This window comes from Peromyscus leucopus, chromosome X, assembly GCF_004664715.2.
Source record: "Peromyscus leucopus breed LL Stock chromosome X, UCI_PerLeu_2.1, whole genome shotgun sequence".
Classification (NCBI taxonomy): Eukaryota; Metazoa; Chordata; class Mammalia; order Rodentia; family Cricetidae; genus Peromyscus; species Peromyscus leucopus.
Window position 1 is genome coordinate 2,932,672 of NC_051083.1, and position 21,849 is coordinate 2,954,520.

The window sequence follows — 21,849 nt, forward strand, 5'->3', positions numbered from 1 at the left end:
GCAAACAGCTCTGCTGTGGGATGGACTGTATGTCAAATAAAACACTGATTGGCCAGTGGCCAGGCAGGAAGTAGGTGGGAAAAGGAGAGAGGAGAATTCTGGGAAGCGGAAGGCTGAGGCAGGGAGACACTGCAGCTGCCGCCATGACCAGCAGCATGTGAAGACGCCGGTAAGCTACCAGCCATGTGGCAAGGTATAGATTTATGGAAATGGTTAATTTAAGATAAAAGAACAGTTAGCAAGAAGCCTGCCACGGCCATACAGTTTGTAAGCAATATAAGTCTCTGTGTTTACTTGGTTGGGTCTGAGCAGCTGTGGGACTGGCGGGTGACAAAGATTTGTCCTGATTGTGGGCAAGGCAGGAAAACTCTAGCTACACAGCTCTTGTACGAAAGCTAAAATTTACATACAGGGCATTCAATTTTCACTAACAGAAAAAGAGCTCCCAAGCATCATAAATTAGGCAAAACCATTATAATCAGGGTCCTCTTCAGGCATGGTGTTTCCCATCTGAACCACCTGCACACAAATGATCAGCAATTGGCTAAGAAAGGAAATGCTTACACCATGACACAACCCAATAAAATGCCCAAGTGATATAATAAGAAACATGAGGGGATTGTTACTGTTTCTGTTGTTGTTGTTGTTGTTTAGGTTGTTTCCAATGAAGCAGCTGCCTCTATTAGAGCCCCACCACCAAGGAAACGGCACACCCATGTGACGAGGTTGCTTCCTCAGTTTCTTTCTTTGTCATGCTCCAGGTCCAGAAAAGGAAAGCAGCCTGCACCTACCTGGATCACATTGCCATACTGGATCACAGTGCCCAGCAATTTCCTGTTTTCTGTCTCATTCTGCTTCTTTTCCAAGTCTGCAGCATGCTGTAACATGGACAAGGAAGACTGGTCACAAAGAGAAAATGGGTTCCAATCCTCTGCAGCAATACAGAATTCACTGTTACTAAAACCACCAAACAAGCAAATCCCCGGGTACAGCCTGAGGCACTATGAAATGAGCCAGGAGCCTGCAAAGCTCATCTAACTTGGCTTAGCTTATGCACTAGCTTGTGTCTCAGTTTTCAGAGCCTTTGAGGCTTAGTTAAAATGAGCTTTTTCTTCAGGGAAGTCATGGGCATTGACTTATGAGAAACTAGTCAAGAGCATGTAATATATTTTTTAACAATAGAGTGAGGCTAGAAAGGTTTTACATCCCTCTTGTGATTTGCAAATATTCTTTAAGGCTTTGGAATAAAATAAAACTGAATTGAAAAGCCGACTTGGGGCAGCATGTGGTTTGGGGAACTTCACTTTATTATGCAACATTTGTGAACTTGCTTCCTTATTTGTAAAACCAGGATAAAAATGGTACCTACAGCTTATATAAACCACCTTGCACAGTGGCTACTCACTGTACCATATGTGGCCTATTCCTGATTACTGTCAAGTATTTATTCATCACAATTTATTTAATTTTCATGTAGCTCCTTAAAAGGAAGATGATTACCCCATTTTTAAACAAAAATAGTGAAATGTAAAGGTTTGGTCAACATCACACAGCTAACTGAATGTTGAGGACAATGGGCTTGGGTGAACTCTTTTCTCTATTGTCTATAACAAATTTTGTTTCATTTCAGTTTTAGGTTTTAATCATGAATTTTTAAATGACAGAGCTAATCCTCAAATGTGCACTTGAGGAAACCTCCTAATTTGCAGACTTACAAGTAAGATTGAGAACATGACCGGTCAAACCTGTCATTCTTGGAAAGGTGGTAAATAGAAGGTACAAGAAGAGGCTCCTGGGGCCACCATCATGAAGAGCTTTCTCTCATTCTTCTGTCCAAGCAGTGTTAAAGGAGCTATGATATCACAAGATGCTGACAGGAAACTACTGACATTATGGACAATAAGCAGACTATCACTCAAGCCCATTATCCATCCTTAAAATGGATCAAAGAAACATGACATGAAAGAATTACATACAGAACCTGATGGAAGGTGACAGCCCAATGACCAGTAATGTATTAAGACTTCAGAAGCCTTTGTTTGCCATTTCTCTCCCTAGAGTTTCTCCCCTTCTCTTCAAGCAAGACACTACCAGATGCCAATGGGTTCCCTTTCACAGGAAACACACCTTCATTTTCACAGGACCTTTGTGGACCTAGTGTTAGGGTCCTTACATAGAAATGTTATCATTGGACTAAGTTGATACGTTCGAGCAAATTTTGTGTTCTTGCCACAAAAGGGAACTCTAAAGCATTAATAAACTACCTCAACTATTACAGAAGATTATGAAAGACACATCATAGGCATTAAATAACTTTTTCATTTTAATTAACTTTTTATTTACTTATTGTGGTACTAGGGATAAAACCCAGGGCCGCACACATGCTGGGCAAATGCCTTACCACTGAGTAATATCCCCAATCTTTCAATAAAATAATTATGGTAGTTGGAATAGCAATGACCCACATAGACTTATAGATTTGAATACTTGGGCCAGCATCTAAGAGGAAGAACCTGATATCCCAAATATTACAACCATCAGATAAGATGACAAGACTGCCAGATGTCCCTGAACCTAGCACATACACATTCCTCTTTTGCAGATACCCCTGAACCCTGGAAATCCCCTCACCCTAACCTCTGCAATGATTAAAAACCCCAACCTGCCTGGGCTTGGGGCTCTCTGCTCTCACCACTGCACTGGACAGACAGAGAACACAAGCTCGAGCTTGAATAAAGGCTCTTTGCTTTTACATATGGGATTTGGTCTCTATGGTGGTCTTTTTGGGGTCCCCATGATCTGGGTATAACAATAGGGGGTTACTGTTAAGAGACTTTTAAACAGTGTTGAGACTGTTATAGACTATGGGGAATTTTGAAGTTGGACTGAATGCAGTTTTGCATTATGATACAGCTACAAACCCACGAGAACCAGGGAATGGAATGTGGTGGTTTGAAAAGGAATGGTCCCCATAGGCTCACAGATTTGAATGCTTGGTCATTAGGGAGTGGTACTATTTGATAGGGATTAGGAGGTCTAGCCTTCTTGGAGTATGTATGGTCTTCTTGGAGGAAATGTGGCACTTGGGGGTGGGCTTTGGATTTTCAAGAGTCCAAGACAGGCCCTGTCTGTCAGTCTCTGTCTCTCTGTCTCTCTGTCTCTCTCTCCCTCCTTCTCTCCTCCCCTCCCTCCCTCCCTCTCTCTCTGCCTGCTGCCTCCCAATACAGATGTTGAATTCTCTGCTACCTCTCCAGTACCACATCTGCCTGCATCATCATGCTTCCCACCATGATGATAATTTATTAAACATCTGGACTGTAAGCAAGACCCCCAAAAATGTTTTCCTTTGTAAGAGTTACTATAGTCATGGTGTTTCTTCATGGCAGTAAAACACTTACTCTGACAATAATTTAATCATTATTATTAGGGGCAAGATTCTAAAACTAAGAAATGTTTTGAAGATGATTTTTTAAGACAAGACTTAGGTGGGCTGGGTCAAAATCCTACAAGTTCAGCATCTTCTCTGGCTCTACCTGTGGTGCATGTGATTTAGAAATTTGAGCTTTGGAGAAAATTACAAGAAACAATCCCAATTCACAAGCACAACAAAGCAGGAAGACAATGACCTGCCTATCAGTGGGAATCCCTGCCAGATGGTCATATGCACACCAGCCCAAAGAGGAGTCCGTTCACCCATTTTTCTCCCTCTCTTTTTGAATGAGATACCAGTCTTCTACTCTTGAAAATACAAAGAAAAAGCCACAGAATTCCAGTCATATCCAGCAATAATGGCTTGCAGACAATATAGCAGCACTCAGCAGTCAGGATGACCTCCATTCAGACAAATCTTCAGGCCTATCCCCATCCCATCCTTGTTCTCCTATCTTCACTCTGTGTTTCATATACTCTAGAGTTCCCACAGGTAGTTTTCCAAATCAAACACTGGCCTGGATTCATTTGGAACGAGAGTTTACACTTTGTACAGAGTTATTTGTTCTTTCTACTAAGCTGTTCTCAGCTAATATTGAGTGGACACTCAAGAGGGAAAAAAATGTCAAAGGGAGAAAAAAATCAATGGAGCAAGAAAAATAAAATAATATTTTTTTTTAAAAAAAAAAAACACCCACAAGCAAATACAGCTTTTCTATGCCCAAAACATCACACTGGTGAGGTTCATACTTACAGATTTCTTGAGTAGCACTTCTTAGACTCAAATGATTTTAAGATGGAAAATTCTTGGGAACCTTTTCTTATTCCCAGGAAATTCAAAAAGCCTCAGTTTAAGACCCAAGAGCCTAAAATATTTATTAAGTCCCTGTGTTAGCTGGAAGGAGCCTCAGTTGAGGAAATGTCTCCATAAGATCTGGCTGTATCTGGGGAGCGGTGGCACATGCCTTTAATCCCAGCACTTGGGAGGCATTGCCAGGTGGATCTCTGTGAGTTCGAGGCCAGCCTGGTCTACTAAGTGAGTTCCAGGACAGGCACCAAAACTACATGGAGAAACCCTGGGCCAAAAAACAAAAACAAGATCTGGCTGTAGACAAGCCTACCAAGCATTTTCTTAATTAGTGATTGATGAGGGAGGGCCAAGCCTACTGTGGGTGGGTCCATCCTTGGGCTGGTGGTCCTGGGTTCTATAGAAAGCGGGATGAGAAAGCCAGGGGGAGCAAGCCAATAAGCAGCACCCTCCATGGCCTCTGCCTCAGCTCCTGCCTCCAGGTTCCTGCCCCATTTGAGTTCCTGCCCTGACTTCCTTTGATGATAAAGAGCAAAATGGGAAGTGTGAGCTGCATAAACCCTTTCCTCCCCAACTTTGTCATGGTGTTTCATCACAGCAACAGACACCCTAACTATGACAGTTCCTACCTACGCTAAGAGTAGGCACAAATCAGTGTCAAACTGACCATCAAAAAGGTACTTATCCTTAACAGAAACTAATTACAAAGAAGTGGAACTGAAGAGCAAGGACAGTTGTCTAAAATAAAAGGACAATAAACGGAAAGTGGAGACTAGACCCTAAGAGTTATCTTAAAGACACTCTGGAAGATCACAATTTAAAAAGTCTGTCAAACTATGAACTATAACTCTTTCATTTTTGTTAACAAGGTCACTGGACAAACACAGAAAGCAGTAAACTTGTGGGCCATTCTGTGCGCCCACGTCCACAGCTCCTTCCCCTATAAAGAGAGAATCTCTACTTCATTCTTTACTGATATCATGAATAGAAAATATGTTTGTTTAGCGCAGGGACTGGGAGATGGTTCAGTCGGTGAAATGCTTGCTAGACAGCAAGACCATGAAGGCCTTAGTGTTCAGTCCCCAGGACCTACATCTACATAAAGGGCAGGCAGGAAAGCACAGGCTTGCAATCCATTGCTGGATGTAGGGGAGGTAGAGACAAATTCATAGGATTCTACGGTCAGCCAAAGACCTGCCCCCCCCAACAAATACAATTACATGTGTGCATAAAGACATACTTCAATACATACATCCACACACAGAATAAATAAAATTCATTCAAGTTCATGCATCAGTCCTTAAATAATTCCCCTCACAAGACAAAACTTGGTTTTGAAACCAAAAACATCCATCATGATTTTTAGGTTCAATAGACAACATAATATGTAGATTGAAAGGCAGCAAGACCCAGACTGCACCTGGACCCACAGACTGAGGCTGCCCACTTCCTTGAAAAGAAGATCATGATTAGTTAAACTTTTCAAATATACCCCATAAACATACTGTAACACAGTGAACTAACACAAACTTTCCAAGGATAATCGGGGGAGGGGCGTATGGTGCTTCTCTCAGTGGACTTAACTTTACTCTGTAATTTTCCTTCGAGACTTTTGTCTTTCTTAGACAACCTAGCAAAAGCACAGCATCTCAACTCTTTTTTTTTTTTTTTTTTTCAAATGGCCAAAACAATTTGTCAGGATCTTGAGTAAGTATCTCTATCCCTCTCCCCACAGGGAATGGTTATCTAAAATTTGAATATTGTCATACAGTGGAGCAACCATGTAGCCATTAAAAGTGGAAACAAAGTCTTCTACTTTCTCACAACAAAGTGAGAAACAAACATCACTGAAATAAAGAGAAAATAGCATATCCAACCAATGGTTTAAAATCTCCCTGGGAGCAGAGCACACCCGATAATGAAAACCAAGGTTAGTCTTCAAAGAATAAGGCTCGGAGATCCCAGCAGTAAATGGTTTTTCCTTTTCCTGTTCATGTTTATTTTGGAATTCTTTTCCTATAGCATTCATTTGTGTGATTATTGGAGCTACATCTTCATTGTGTCTCTGTGGCAAGTAGCTTGGATATTTTTAAAAGCCATACAATTTTTTTTATGTTTTCTTTAAAGACTTTGTCAAATAAAATAACCACTATTCATTTTCCTTACACAGTGGGTTAGGGGCTGTTTTTAATTGCAAAGAACTAAAGATTCCATCCCACAGTTTCTGGACAGCTGACATTACCATGTGCCCTAAACAAGATCAAGGTGAACCCTTCTATAGTCACCTGTTATTTTATTTCAGAAATAAAACAAGCATTGTTAAATCGGTACAGAAGGGGCACTGGATGAGTGGAGAAAGGTTATTAATGTAAGGTCAATGAGCTCTCAATGACGTAAAAGGATACTGAGTTAGAGATCCAGAAAAACAGCTACTCATATCCCAGACTTTAAAATACAATAACGACTTGTCATCCCTCTGTTTGGTTTAGGTCAAATAGCTTAATGACATGCTCATTCTCAAAATCCAAGCAGTATGGGCATGCATTTCAAGGTCATGGGCAAACCACTCTCAGGAAACATTAGCTAGAGCCTTTCTAACTAAGGTTGTGATATGAAGGTGAAGTTAACTCATTTGGCCAAGAGACTTCTGGGAAATCAGGACATAAAGAGTCAAACAAAATCCAGCTTCTGTTGGAGTGAGCACACAGAAAGCAGCCACTAGATGTCATTCTCCTTCAGAGGGCTGTGCACATTGCTTACCCCAGTCAAAAGGATATTGAGTGGTCTAGACAACAAATTCCTTAAATGGCATTAATTAAAAATAGCCCGACCTCTGACTCCCGGGTGCTGCCCAGTAATTGACCAAAATAAAAATGAAAACCCACTGGAGACCAGCCACCAGCCCTCATTGGCAAGGAAGGCTTTGACCAAAATACCACATTTTAATGACTGCACCAAAACATTCAGAAGATTTTGGAACAAGGGAGAAGAACTCCAACTAAGCAAGAAAGTATGACCCACACAAAGTCAAGGGCAGCCCCATCACTCATAATGGAAAAGCTGTGCCAGCCATTTCATAGCAGGGCAAAGAATTGGTTTACCTTACATTTAAAATATACATATACATACACACACACATATATGTTATATATATATATACACATACATACATATATGTGTGTATGTGTATGTATGTGTGTGTGTGTGTATATATATATATATATATATATATTATAAAGGACATAATATCGCCCATCTTTCTGTCTCTTGTCTCTTAGCCTCTCTGTCTCTCTCTGTGTCTATCTGTCTCTCTCTGTCTCTGTCTCTGTCTCTCTCTCTCTCTCACACACACACACACAAAGTTGAAAGTTTATAATCACGTTAAAGAATAGATTAAAAACAAAAATAAACCTATTTTGCCCATTTCAGTTGCAGGGTAGACCAGCGAAAGGAACTGCTCGTGAAAAAAATGCACAGATCACAGGTTGCAAAGGGCACTAAAGACTCACATCTGGCTTTAGCCCAGCCATTCGGAGTTGCAGGGGAGCATATGCTTTAAGCCTTAACCGAATTAGCTGCCAGCATAGTTTGACAATCAAAGCATTACACACAGAAAGCATAGACCTCTATCTTCACTTGTCAAAGCAGAAGCCACGTGCAGCTTTCTCAGTCCACCTTCCCACACAGCACTGCAGGGGACGGGGTGGGGGTGCTGCTTCCCCCAGACCTGCGTGTGCAGGAACTCCACGTGCAGCACTACCCTCTGAGTCCCTTTTAGTCTTGCTGGCTTCCTGTTGGCCAAGAGGAGTGTGAATCTGAACCCCTGCAGTAAAAGGCACAGGCAAAGAAAGGCCTCCAGATGTACTGCTAAGATCTCATTGAACACAGTGATCTTCATACCAGAGACACAAAGGCAGGACAACTAAAGACACCTAGGGCTTCCACAAAGACAACGCCCCAGGTATTTGCACCCAATAGTGCTCTCCTAAGAGCAAGGAGAATGGAAGGACTTCCCCACCCCTTCAATGAGAGCCCCACGTTCTCATCACAGGCATGCAGGGGGGTGGGGCTGGGGTTCTGACTGGCACAATGATTAGAAGAGGAGGAGTGGAGTTCGCGACAGTCAGTGGACAGGAGTCAGGCAGGCTGGTTCCCATGACATGCCCGGCTCGGTCCTGTGCCACAAGCTGTCATTTCATCCCACACAATCTGATGGCTGCCTAGACATTCACCTGGATTAAAAAGCACCTACAATTTTCAGAACCCACAATCCCACTCCACTTTACAGCTCAGTAAAAGGCATGATTGTGTGTTTCATTAGTACTTATCACCAATATGGGTCGCGGCCCCCCCCCCCCCCCACCCCCCCCCCCCCCGGGAGCGTGGGTACCGTTGAATGAAGCAAAAAGTATGCTGTATGTTCTTCATAACATTACCCAGCGCTGCAGGTCATTTTGAAAAGTCCCCTAGCAGACAACATGCTTCCCATATCCCAAGTACTACCTGCCTGTATCAGCCAAGTCCTGTAAGCCCTGATTCCCTCGTCTCTCAGAGCAGCTGCCACCACACATTAACTTAGGTGCACTATTTATTATGTAACTTATCCTTTTCCTTTTATTTCTCCTTCGTAAAAATTATTTTTAAAAACTAATACCTAGGGATCCATTGCACTTTGCGGCATTGTACAGTATTTTCTATGGGGAGGTAGCAATGAGCCTGTGGAGACTAAGCCCAAAGTCATGACTGCTGTAACAATGACATAACGCTTTCTGTCTTTAACACAATCTCTAGCCTCCGGATCTTAGCTTCCATTCTTCTGCTCTGTTAATTCCGGGAGATGCCTCAGGCCGAGGCTTCCACGTTCCTTCTCTCTTCCTCCAGGACGCTTTCCCTGACTGCTGTGCCACATGCTCTTCATCAGTAGAGGGTAGTTGGCTCTGTATCGCCTCTTGGTTGACTGAGGCAGCATCACCTCTTTGTTCTTTATTTGAGAGAAGCTTCTAGATGGCCAAGGCTCCCACACAATTCTACCTCTAGTGCCTAGCACAAGGCTCAGTCAGCCAGTGTTTCTCAAGTGCCGCCTCTGTTGCAGACACCACGAGAGAAGCTAGTAACAGGTGCAAACAAGAGAGATGATGCCCCAGCCTTGTACGGCTGCCATGCTAATGAGTGACAAATAATTAAGGAACTTATTAAGCACAATTGCAGACTATAATCGGCACTGAGAAAGACATAAACAGGAAGCTGAGGTGGAGAAAAACAGGAAGCATCTCTGGGAGGACGTAGGGAGCACCGCTGAAATGGTGGTGATGCCAAGAAGAAGAACACAAAGGTCCTAGCTCAAGAACAGCCTGGCTTAGGGTGATCTAGACAGGAGTGTCTGGAAAGGTCATGTGACCGGGAGGAGCGTGGGCTGCACAATAGAATAAAGTGAATAAATCCTACTGTGAGAAGAGGGCAGTACAGTAGCTCCAGAGAGAAGTTCAAAGCCCAGGCACAGACAATCGTAACAGGAAGAAGTCTGGATTTCATTTCCGGTGCAGTGGGAGTGACTCTTCATGTCTCCCACTGGTCTCTGTATGAGCCGATGGAAGTTAGGACCCTGAGCAGCAGATCTGGAACTCAGACTCCTCATGGGAACAGCACATGCTGAGGGAAAGACTCCCTTCTCAACTTCCACTTCATCAAATACAAACGGTAATGACATTGCCACATCTGAGCCAGACCAGAGCAGGCTGAGACTGGAGACATTCTGAGCCCCTCCAGGGCCCGGCCACCGTCTTTAAGCTATGATAAGCACCAAGAAGCACCACGTTTATGTTTCTCCTGTCTACTTCCTGAGTACCTAGTGTATGTGAATCCTGGCTGCAGACAAGAGGGACTCAGCAAGAATCGAAAGTGATATAGGTGCCTGCCCCAGGCAGTTTACATTCTAAGAAGACACACAAGTGACATGGAGAAAAATGAAACAGTGTGAGGAATTGAGTATTCAATAATAATGTCACAATGGGTCTATGTCAATATCCCCCTTCTACATCTCCACACAGCTTCTCCAGGTGTCAGGTACCAGAAGAATTACATCCTAATTTTATAGGATGATTGTCTCAGACAGACTTGGAGATGTGCTGTGGCCACAGTAGATCAGCAGTACTGTGAGCATTTCTCTAACATGCCAATTAATATGACAAATACAAGGATAATAGTCAAAATTTATTAATGAATGAACAAAAGTTAATAGGCACTAATTAGGTCGCTGATGGTGTTCATAAGACCTCTATGTACCCTTTGGTGTGATTCTCACATTCGCCTTTTAAGGTGGACATGACCACCGTGTCCATTTTATAGGTAAGGAGCAGAGTGATAAGGAGCTGTATGATTTGCCCAAGTTCAAGGTCAATGAGTGGTGGAGCCGAGATTCAATTCTAGCTTCCATTTTGCCTCAAGCCACTCCTGGAAAGTCTGGGTGGGGGTGAGTGCTACATCCCCAAAAAATATCAAGATGATTGTAGTCCTTCTATCCTTAGATTTTTTTTTTTTTATTTTTTAAAAAGGGAAGTCAGGAGAGTGGAGAGATAGTTCTGCAGTTCAGAGCACTGGCTGCCCTTGTTGAGGACCTGGGTTATAGTCCTGGCTCACAACCATAAGCAACTCTAGTTCCAAGGAATCCAAAGCCCTCTTCTGGGCACTGTACACACGCATGGTGCACAGATATATACATAGACAAAACACTCATAAGATGATGATGATGATGGTGATGATGATGATGATGGTGATGATGGTGATGAATTTTAAAAGCCCAGCAGATGGGGTCAGAGGCTGACGTAACCAACCCTTTCCCAGCCACCCTCAGCCACCATGCAGGTGACCACTCTGGACACCCCGTCACTGATATACCACCTCCATACATACATGCAGTTTGTTGAGCAGCACTGCATCAGTGGTGCTGTTGGCCCCGGGCTTAGCAGCTTTCCAGAACTGTTTCTGTGCAGAGTATCGATTCATAGGACATAGCTTAAAGAGGCAGTCTAGAAAGAAGAACAAAAGGCAAAAGCTGTTACTGGGGATGCATATGTACTCAGCCCACGACAGACACTTTTCTAGTTTTACTAAGGTTTTATAATATCCTACACATAAGTGTCAGTACAGAGCCCTTTCACAAACTTTGGTCTTAAAATTTCACCATCACTGTGTAAAGCTACAGATGATGAAACTGAGGTTTACAGAAAGGTAATCAATTGTCCACTGTCACCAAGAGAGTTAATGGTAGAACAGGAACTACATGTCCAAATCCAGTGCTCTTAATCTTTCTCCACAGTTACCACCATCCATCCATGGTAGATAACTCCAAGGCCAAAAAGTCCCCACTGTATACAATAATGTATACATGGATCTTTGGTCTTACTGTTATTTTTTGGGTCGTATTGATATTTTAATGCAAAACTAATAGCCTATATATAGTTTATTTGAGAGCACCTCCTAGAGCAAAGGTCTTTCAAGTGCCACGTGCATGATGGCCCTCTGGGATACAGAAGTTTCAAAAACAGCAAACTTCAAATTGAGACCAATAAATGTGCCCTTGTCCCCTTGTGATCAGTGCATCCTAATTGCTTCTAGTTAGCAGTACCGGCTTATGTGACTTTATTACACTGTCTTATGCAGCATGCACAAGTGGCTTCAAGATTTCTGCAAAGAAATTGACACAATGACCATAGTAGCAGAGCAACTGAGCAAACAAGAAAAAGGCAGATGTGATCTTCTCTTATTCTTGTCAGCCACCCCAAAGTACAGATAATGACCTAGTCATCCAGAAGGTCAAAATCATGAAGGAAAGCCTTCAGCTATTGTCTTCTGATGATGAACCTTACCCTAAAGCAGCCTAAATGACCCGAGTGGGAACTGTCCTTGACAATCTCATATGGAACATTGGTTCTAGCAGGCGGCATTGTCTTGGAAGGTCATGGAACCTTTGGACCAGGGGCCTATGTGGTGGATGAAAACCACTAGCGACAGGTCTTTTCGGGTTATGGACTGACCCTACTTCTTGAAACAACACTCGGCTCTCTATCTGCGAATGAGATGCAAATCAGCTTCACTGCAAGCTACAGCCATCTCAGGCCAGCCATCATGTTCTCCATAACCGAGGGACTGGCACTCTTTGAAATCAAAGAAGAAAACAAATTCTTCCCTCTCTCAAACAGTTCTGGGAGGTATTCCCTTACAGCAACCAGAAAAGGAACCAAAACAAGTCCATGAATTGTGATGAGGTATAAAACAACAATGTGGCCATATTGTGATTAACCAGACACTACATTATTATTTCATTATCATCTTTCTCACTAATTTCTATAGTCCTGCTTATTTTTCAATGTATATATTTAAGCTCAGTAACACATGTATATAACTTTTAAAATAGACATTTATTGTTAAGAGAGCTATGCCAAAACAAAGTCCAAAGGGCTGGAGGTGGGGGGTGTAGACAAGTAGTAGAACATGTGCTTAGCTTGAACAAGTTACCCAGAATAACAACAACAAAAGCTCAGAAATAATTTCCTTAGGAAACTAGTTTTTAAAACCAATACCACTGAAACTCATTTTGACATCCTGGGCATGCAAATAGTATGTTAAGAGAGAGTAAAATTAATAAACCTGGAGCATATGCCCAACTTGGAAGAACCACACCCTTTAGGTACATCTGAACAGGCAAATCCCTTATTCTCATCTGTTCATTAGAACAGATTCTCTTAGAAGACCTTCTCCAATAAATCCTACATGTTATCTTATTCACCGTAAGAAAAATTCATATACTGTCCTGCAGGGATGGAGCTAAGTCCTGAGTGAATGTGTATTACTGACATGGGCACAGTCATGTCAAGGACCAATGCCTCAGGCAAGGCTCAGAGAGATGAGAAAGCCTTACTTGGATCTGAGTGCAAATGTTGACAATGTGTACAGAAAATGTCCGGTGTAGCTTCATCCCTCCACAAGGTTTTCCAGCCTGAGGACTGCTCCCTACAGAGAATGCTCCTGCAGGGATTAGCTACACCTGCCTCCTTGTTCAGCTGTACACCATAAACCCTGCCTACTCATGTATCTGCATGCAAAGACCCCACCCCCCTGTTCAACTGCACATTAAAAACACGTGGAGCTTCCTGAGCGCTGCAGCTTTCCCTCTGAGAGCACAGGCCAATCAGTCCCAGCTGTTCTATGGGTCTGCGTGTCTGTCATTCTTCGTTTCCTATTTGCTCTAATAAGGTCTAATCAGGGCTCTCTCGAGTCATGCCGAACATAGTTATGTCAATTTCTTTCTTTTTTTTTTTTATTAAGAAATTTTTTTATTCATTTTACATACCAATCAAAGATCCCTCTTCCTTCCTACCGCTATGTCCAATTTATAAACACCAAAACCTGACTACAATTCAGACAGCTCTTTCTTCTAGTGAGATCAGTGAATTTTCTCTATATACTATACTTGCAAATACTTGCTGTCATAAAGAAAAAAAAATCTTTTAACTGTAGAAGCAAAGGAATTTTCTTCATTTTACAGTTTCATAAACTCAGTATTTCTATATGGTCATACACAGTTCATTACAAGGTAAACATGGGAATGTTGAAATCCATCTTTATTGAGAATCTGATTAATAAGCTGAAAGTAATTTTCATTACATTTGAAAGGCACTACCCAGGTCTTTAGAAAACAAAAGACATGGCAGGAAGCCAGCTTAAAAGATAAGGCTGCTCTCTGTGCCAATTATGAAAGGGATAAGTCATGGCCATTTACAGAACCCGTGGAAAGTCACTTAGAGAGACTGTTTTCCTACCAGCGCGATGCATGCAAACTCTCCATCCACCTCCTGAATAACCACACTCCAGGTCAGGATCCAATGTCCTATCTGCTTCACAGGGTCCAGGCGGCGTCTAGGCTGAGCCAAGATGGCTTCCTTACGTTAACATTTCCCACCTCACCCCAGACCCTTTCAGTGGCGCAGGACCTGTGGCCAGGCACATGTCACAGAAGCATTCTACCACGCAGCTACATCCCAGGTGACCCTCCTACCTCAGGCTCCCTTACAAACAAGCCCAGCTAACCTGTCACTTAAATAAAACAACTCAGAAATATGTCACCAGCACTGTTTCTAATATTTTTAGTTATTCACTGAGAATTTCATACATGTACATAATATGTTTGATCATAATCACTACTCCCTCTCACTCTTCTCAGATTCTCCCCCACATCCACATCCCAAATTCACATCCATTTTTTAAAAAAGATTTGTGTGTGTATGTATGTATGTTCATGTGTGTTTGGACATGTGTGCAGGTGCCTACAAAAGTCAGAAGGCCTTACATCTCCTCGAGCTAAAGTTAGAGACCAACAAGAACGCTGGGAAACAAAGAACCCAACTAGGTCCCCTGGAAGAGCAGCAAGTACTCTTAACTGCTGAGCCATCTCTCCAGCCAGCCCCACCACAACCACCACCTCTGTTCCGCTTTGGTTTTTGTTTGTTTTTTTATGACCCACTGGGTCTAATCAACAGCACCAACATTTAACATATGACTCACTTTAAAGACCAATGGGGCTAACAATTTCAATTTTCACCAATAGTAAGATATAGAAGACAAAATGGCCTCTTTTTTTTTTTTAACCTCTAACATATTTCATATGCCAATAGCTTGGTGCTATACATTACCAAAAAACTAAACAACAACAACAACAAACAACTTGACTTAAGTTGATGTGAGAAACAGGCTGAATCCATGATGCTAAGGAGGAGAAAGCAATGGGAAGTGCTGTCTTAGACCTGTGTATGCTGTGGCCAAGTCACTTAGCAGGCAAACAGGCTCTGCCACACAGGCTCAAAACTCAGGTAACTTCACCTAAGGGTGAGAGCAGGAATTTCAGTAAGGCATAATCGAAAGCCTTGGACGACTTCCTCACCAACTACTTTCCTTGGATGAAATGTAGCATTGCATAGGCTGAAGTGTATTTACAACCAACTGTCAATGTAAATATAAGAGATGCGAACACACTAGTAATGGAACCAAATTAGCCTTGCTGATTTTGCCCCATCTTCCTGGTTGCCTAGCAACAGATTCAAAGTGAAAATTAAATTAAGCATCCAAATATAATGTTAGACTACCCTTCTGGAATTTTGCAATTCCACGATTCCATGGTGCCCTTTGCTATTTGGATGGCACAGCAGAGCAAAATGAAGGTTCTGCTGGGTCCCAACACTGTGTTAAGTACAGAACTACTCAGATACAAGACACTCAGTAGCAGAATATATACATATAATCTACAAGGAGGGAAGTAAGCATGTTTGTGTGTATGTATGTATATATATACACACAAATACGCCCACACACACTGTGGTTTGGTCTCATTCCAAAAATATGCCACACACAAAAAAAATCTTATATGACAGGTGTTATTTTAGGCCTTTGAGGAATAAACTAAATTAAGCTTTAAAAAATATCACTTAGGAATATTCCTAAACTTTAGCATATGTCACACTGGATTAAGAGAGAGGACTCAGCTGAATTGAGGGGTTGGTAAGATGGTCTAGGGCTAGGTGAGCTAGACACCAAAGAGAAGAAGGTCAGGTATCTTCAATGGCTGAAATGCACTCGAGCTTGGTCGGAAAAGAAATGAACTGTGTAGTAGATGCGCTAACTATGAAATAAGGACTTGGGGTGCACACTTAAGAGAAAATGGGAGGCCAAGAAGCCACGGATGTGCCTCTAGCCAAGTGGAATCAAACAGAAGGGAAGAAATAAGTGTTCTCATCAGAGACTACATCAAGGAATAAAGGTGGGAGGCCTTGATCTCCACACCACCCTCCTACGCCCATGGCTAGAAATTTCAACTCCAGCCTAGGTCCCTAAGGGCAGAGGCCTAGGGACGGAATAGCTGCTCAACAAAGGGGCCAGATTAGTGATCCAAAATGTGCTATGATCCTGGGCTCCAGAAATAGTGGCTGGGGGAGGGAGGGTCTTTTCAGGACACTTCCAGCTCTCAGCTTCCAGAAGTCTACGCACAAAATCAATTACTATTGAATTATTAGTGAAGCACTTGCTATGTGCAGGTACTGGGTACTTAGTAAAACGGGAACTGGACACAGCAATGTCTTAAAACACTATCAGTGACAGAGACAAACTATTCAAATAGTCAAGTTGAGTAACACCAAGTTCACAGTACTGGAAAATTAAATGAAGCAATTGAAATGTAATGTTTTGCAATTCAATAGCTTCCTGTTACCCTTTGCTGTAGGTACAGTGGGGCAAGAATTAGAGGCAGGAACTGTCTTTAGACACAGCCAGGTTGCATGGAGAACCAGAAATTCCCACAGGCATCAGCAAAGCATCTCCAGAACTGAAGGTAGACCTGAAGGGTGGAATGGGAATGTGATAGACAATCTCAAATGCTAACTTGATAGGCATCACCCAGGAGACAAAGCCCTGGGTGTGTCTAGGAAGGAGTCTCTATGTGCAGGGATCCAGGGCTGAATAAAACTAAAAAAGGGCAATAGATGGAAACATGCATTTCTCTGTTTCCTGACTGCTGATGCAATATACCTATTCCCTCCTCCCACTTTCCTCACCATAATGGACTGTACCTCAAACATGAGTCAAAATAAATCCTCCCTTTTCTAAATTGTTCCTGTTGGGTATTTTGTCACAGCACTGAGAAAAGTAATTAGTACAAGAGGAGACACTCTGTGGGGAAAGCATTCCAAGCAGATGACATATAAAATACAAAGACTGTGAGCTGGGAGGCAAATGATGTCTACAACCTTGAAAGAACAGGACACAGAGGACTTGGGGTGATATCTCAGTGGGTTAGACCACTTGCTGTGCAGGCATGAGTTAGAATCTCCAGCACCATTATTTAAAGGCAACACAGCTAGGCATGCCTATAACCTCAGCTTGGGCAGGTGAAGAAAGGTGGACCCAGGAGTACCCACCCACTCAGAGCATGTAATAAATACACACACACACACACACACACACACACACGCTGGCACAGTGAGTTATAGGAGCTGTGTCTCTACAAGCAAATGAAAGTGATAACATGCAGGGTAGCAGAGGCCTGGGTTGGGGTAGGGGATCATCTGAGTCTTGGTAATAGTAATGGGAAGAACTTGGTCTGCCATACGGTTATAAGGGAGTTTTTTTTTTTTTTAAGGTTTATTTTAGTTTTCATTATGTGTACTTGTGTGTGTGCCTGTGTGTGGGTTTTATGCATGTGAATGCAGGTGCCTGAGGAGGCAGGAAGACAGCATCAGATCTCCTGGAGCTGGAGTCATAGGTGGTTGTGAGCAGCCAGATATGGATGATAGGAACCAAACTTGGCTTCTCTCCAAGACCAATATGCTTTCTTAAGCACTCGGCATATCTCCGGCTCCTATGGGAGAGTTTTCATTTGTCATGGAGCTTAATAAGAAAGCAGAGACTAGGCAGGCGCATGTACTGGCCAAAGGACTAGAAATCAGGATTTTATCTGGACTACACGAAGATTGGGATGTCCATAAAACATCAAGCAGAAATGATGAACAGGTCAACCAGCAAGCAGTATGTGGAAGATGCCAAACAGCAGCCTAAGGAAGTCAGGAGACAGAAAGTGAAGAGGGATGATGGAAAGAGGGAAAGGCAAGGAAGTCAAGATTAGATATACATTGCAGCTGCCCATCAGGAATTAGAGACATCCCAGCCTCCCTACTGAAATCAAGAAAATACAATGTTTTGAGACTTATAAAAACTTGAGCTCAATTAGCGATTATCATGCAGACAGAATAAAGTCCTTTACTTCCATCTCCAGGGGAAATAATGAAGGAAAACGTTTTAAAAAATTTAAATCCAGTATCATCTATGAAACCAAAATTCATCTCCCAAAGTTACAAATGAAGATGTAGAGAGGAAAGGGGTAGAATTTGACAAAGTAGAAGAAAGCCTGTATTTCTGCAGAGGAAAACCAAGAGGCAGTCTGCAGATTCCAGGAAAGCTTGGGAGTTGGAGGCCGCAGCCATCAAGTGCAATACAAGTTAGGTTTCTCCTGAAGGATGGACTGAAAATGGACACTAGCCCTTGATGCACACCACCAACATACACACACAGTCAAAACAAGCAGGACTTTCCTAGAGGAGGAATCCATGTATGGGGTGTGCTGACAGGTTGGGGTGGGCACAGAAAGAGGTTGTGAAGCTTCATACACCAACTATGGGGAAGGAGTAAGAGATGGAACAAGAAATAAATGGATCAAATATAAATATACAAATGGGGTGGTGAGATATACAAGCTCTCACTGGGCAGGACCTTCTTACCAGCTGGGAATCTAGAACAGGAAATGTCAATCATGCTATCTTGGGCCAACTTTGGTCAAATGCAGCCCACCTGTGTATGGCTCACAAGCTAAGAAGGATTTCACATTTTCACATAACCAGAAACAAAAAAACATGATATTTTATAACATAAAATTATGTAGAATTTAAATTTCAACATCTACAGAAAAGATGAATGACTCTCACCAATAGAAACATTCATGAAACATTTGTTCTCTTGTTATATAATATCTGCAGTTTTGCCTACTGAACTGCAAAGCTTAAAATATCTCCTGTCTAAAGGCTGCAAGCTTGCTCAGTAGGTAAAGGCATTTTCCATACAAGCCTAAAGACCTGATTTCAATCCCCAGAACCCAGGTAAGGGTAAGGGTAGGAGGAGAGAAGCAACTCCTGGAAGTTTTCTTCTGACCTTCATACACACAATGAATAAAAATAAAAATATTACTTTAAATACTTCCTGTCTCATTCTTTACTGGAAATGTATGCTGACCTTAGACCTGTAGGCTCTTCAGTGAAGATACATAAAGCCCCAGAGAGATGCCCTGCCTGTAGTCCCTCATGAGACAGGGGCTTGCTCTTTGATAATTTGTGAATGAAACTAACCATTCAAAAGCCCTACCAGCTCACGTCTTCCCATATCTACAGTCTACCCAATCTGCTCCTTCAGGTTCCTCTCTATCTAATCTACAGAGATAACTGAAATCTGCAGACAAAGGAAGCATCTCCCAATGCGACACAGAAGTACTTGGCAACTGACAAACGCAACTAACTCTGAAGAAACGGGAAATAGAAAGAATGGGTGAGTGAAAACAACATTATAGTACAACACTCTAGTCAACAACACTCTAGTCAACAACACTGTAGTCGACAACACTGTAGTCAACAACACTATAATACAACAACACTATAGTACAACAACACTCTAGTCAACAACACTATAGTACAACACTCTAGTCAACAACACTCTAGTCAATAACACTATAGTATAACAACACTCTAGTCAACAACACTATAGTATAACAACACTCTAGTACAATAACACTCTAGTACAACAACACTGTAGTCAACAACACTATAGTATAACAACACTAGTCAACAACACTCTAGTACAACAACACTCTAGTACAACAATACTGTAGTCAACAACACTATAGTATAGCAACACTATAGTACAACACTCTAGTCAACAACACTCTAGTCCAACAACACTCTAGTCAACAACACTCTAGTACAACAACACTTTAGTCAACAACACTGTAGTATAACAACACTGTAGTATAACAACACTGTAGTATAACAACACTCTAGCCAACAACACTCCTCTAGTCAACAACACTATCATACAACAACACTATAATATAACAATACTATCGTCAACAACACTATAGTACAACACTATAGTATAACAACACTATAGTACAATACTATAGTCAACAACACTGTAGTACAACACTATAGTCAACAGCCTCATGGGTAAGACTGGAAATTATCATCCTAAATATGCATGACACCTTCATATGTGATAAAGGAAAGGAATTCAAAATGAGGAACTTGAAATAAAATGACAACGCAGATTTTAAACATAATAAGTTTTGGAAACTAGGTTAGGAGACTTTCTCCAAAAGTAAAAACAGAGAAAAGGAACTAGCAGATAAAATCCACAACTCCAACACCTAAGGATTTCAAAACAAGACACTGAAAGTGCAGAAAATTATTGAGGAAAACATCCTGGGACTGAAAAAGATGACTTTCTAGGTTGGGGGAAAAACAAAACAAAAAAACAACAAAAAAAACCCCTCCCCAAATCCCTATATATGGTGAGAATCCCTACATATGGTGAAAATACCTACGTATGGTGGACACATTTTAGACTAATGGGGAAAAGCATGCTTGAGTCTTCTAGCAAGGGGCCAGGAAAACATCAACTCTCAAGCAGTAATATTAAAAATATAATAATAATAATAATAATAATAATAATAATAATAATAATAATAACAACAATAATAATAATACCATCAGACACTTGTATTAACGATCCCAGGACTCTGTTCCAACACAACAGTGTCTTTAAAATACTGACTTAATAATGATTTTGAACCTAAAATTCTGACTGCACTAAATAATCAAGAAGGTTTGAGAGTCAAGTCTCCAGTCAGGAAGCTTCTGGGGGGTACACTCTACCCAAAGATGGAGAGGACTTTTTTTGTGTTATGTCTATCCATGTGGAGGTATAAGCACATGAGCGCAGGCCCTTGCAGAGGCCAGAAGAGGGCATCAGCTCCTTTGGAACTGGAGTTACAGGTGGTTGCTGAGGAAGGAGTCCTACATGAGTGCTGGGAAAAGACATTTTTACTATAATGTGTATGAATGCTTGCTTTAATGTATGTATATGTACCATGCATGTGCCACCTGGTTGGAAAAGGGCACTGGATCCTCTGTAACTGAAGCTACAGATGGTTATGATCTGCCATGTGGGACTGGGAACAGAACCCAAGTCCTCTACAAAAGAACAAATGCTCTTAGCTGCTGAGCCATCTGTCCAGCCCTACAGAAGACATTTAAAATTTAATTATTTGGTGTTTAAAAGATGGTACCTTAGCCCAGCTCCATTTCTGTGGCATGAATTGCATGTTTCTCTCTGGCTATCAACATCACAAATAGCTATGGTAAAGAAAGTTCCATAATGTCACATAGTGCAGGGCCCAGTCACTGCCACAGCTGAAACAAGGAGAGCAAAAGCCCTAAGGCAGTACGGTGTTAGGGACAAAAGGGACAGGTAGAGGATCCATTGCCAAATGGAAGCATACTGCAGCTTTCAGAGAGAAAAGAAGCTCAGTAAATACTATGAAAGATATATGCAAAGAAAGAAAAACAAGCCTTCGGTCCAAAAGAATTGCGCATTAAAATTGTGCTCAACAATACACAATATATGCACGTCATAAAAGCATAAGACAGAGTATCATGTTAGTGAAAATAAAGTGAAAATGGGATATAGAAACAGAGAAGTATCATAACTCCAATGTCACATACAGTAGCAGTAAGCTGACAAGTGATATTTAAAACAGGTTAATAATCTGCAGGTACTAAAAAATACAGTGGTAAATACCAACCCAAAGAGAATGTTAAAAGTATTTCAAACTTACCCTGAGAAGTGCAAGGTGTGAGTTATTAATTACTGCATTTTTTAAATTACTGCATTAATTACTGCATAGAATTCTTTGTATTTTATCAACATTTGATAAGCATAAAATCTGTCCACATGACATAGAATCAATC

General features: G+C 41.7%; 1 protein-coding gene across 13 annotated transcripts in view; it reads right to left on the minus strand.

The window, feature by feature from the left end:
* Window positions 1–21,849, minus strand: part of Itpr1 (inositol 1,4,5-trisphosphate receptor type 1) — a 343,325-nt gene that overhangs the window by 207,501 nt on the left and 113,975 nt on the right. For all 13 annotated transcript variants that reach the window (XM_028867566.2, XM_028867579.2, XM_028867576.2 and 10 more), the window contains exons 5-6: window positions 11,147–11,262; window positions 792–878 (exon numbers count right to left, since the gene is read on the minus strand). In XM_028867566.2, coding sequence (XP_028723399.1) covers window positions 792–878; window positions 11,147–11,262 — 203 coding nt within the window. The remainder of the gene's footprint in view (window positions 1–791; window positions 879–11,146; window positions 11,263–21,849) is intronic.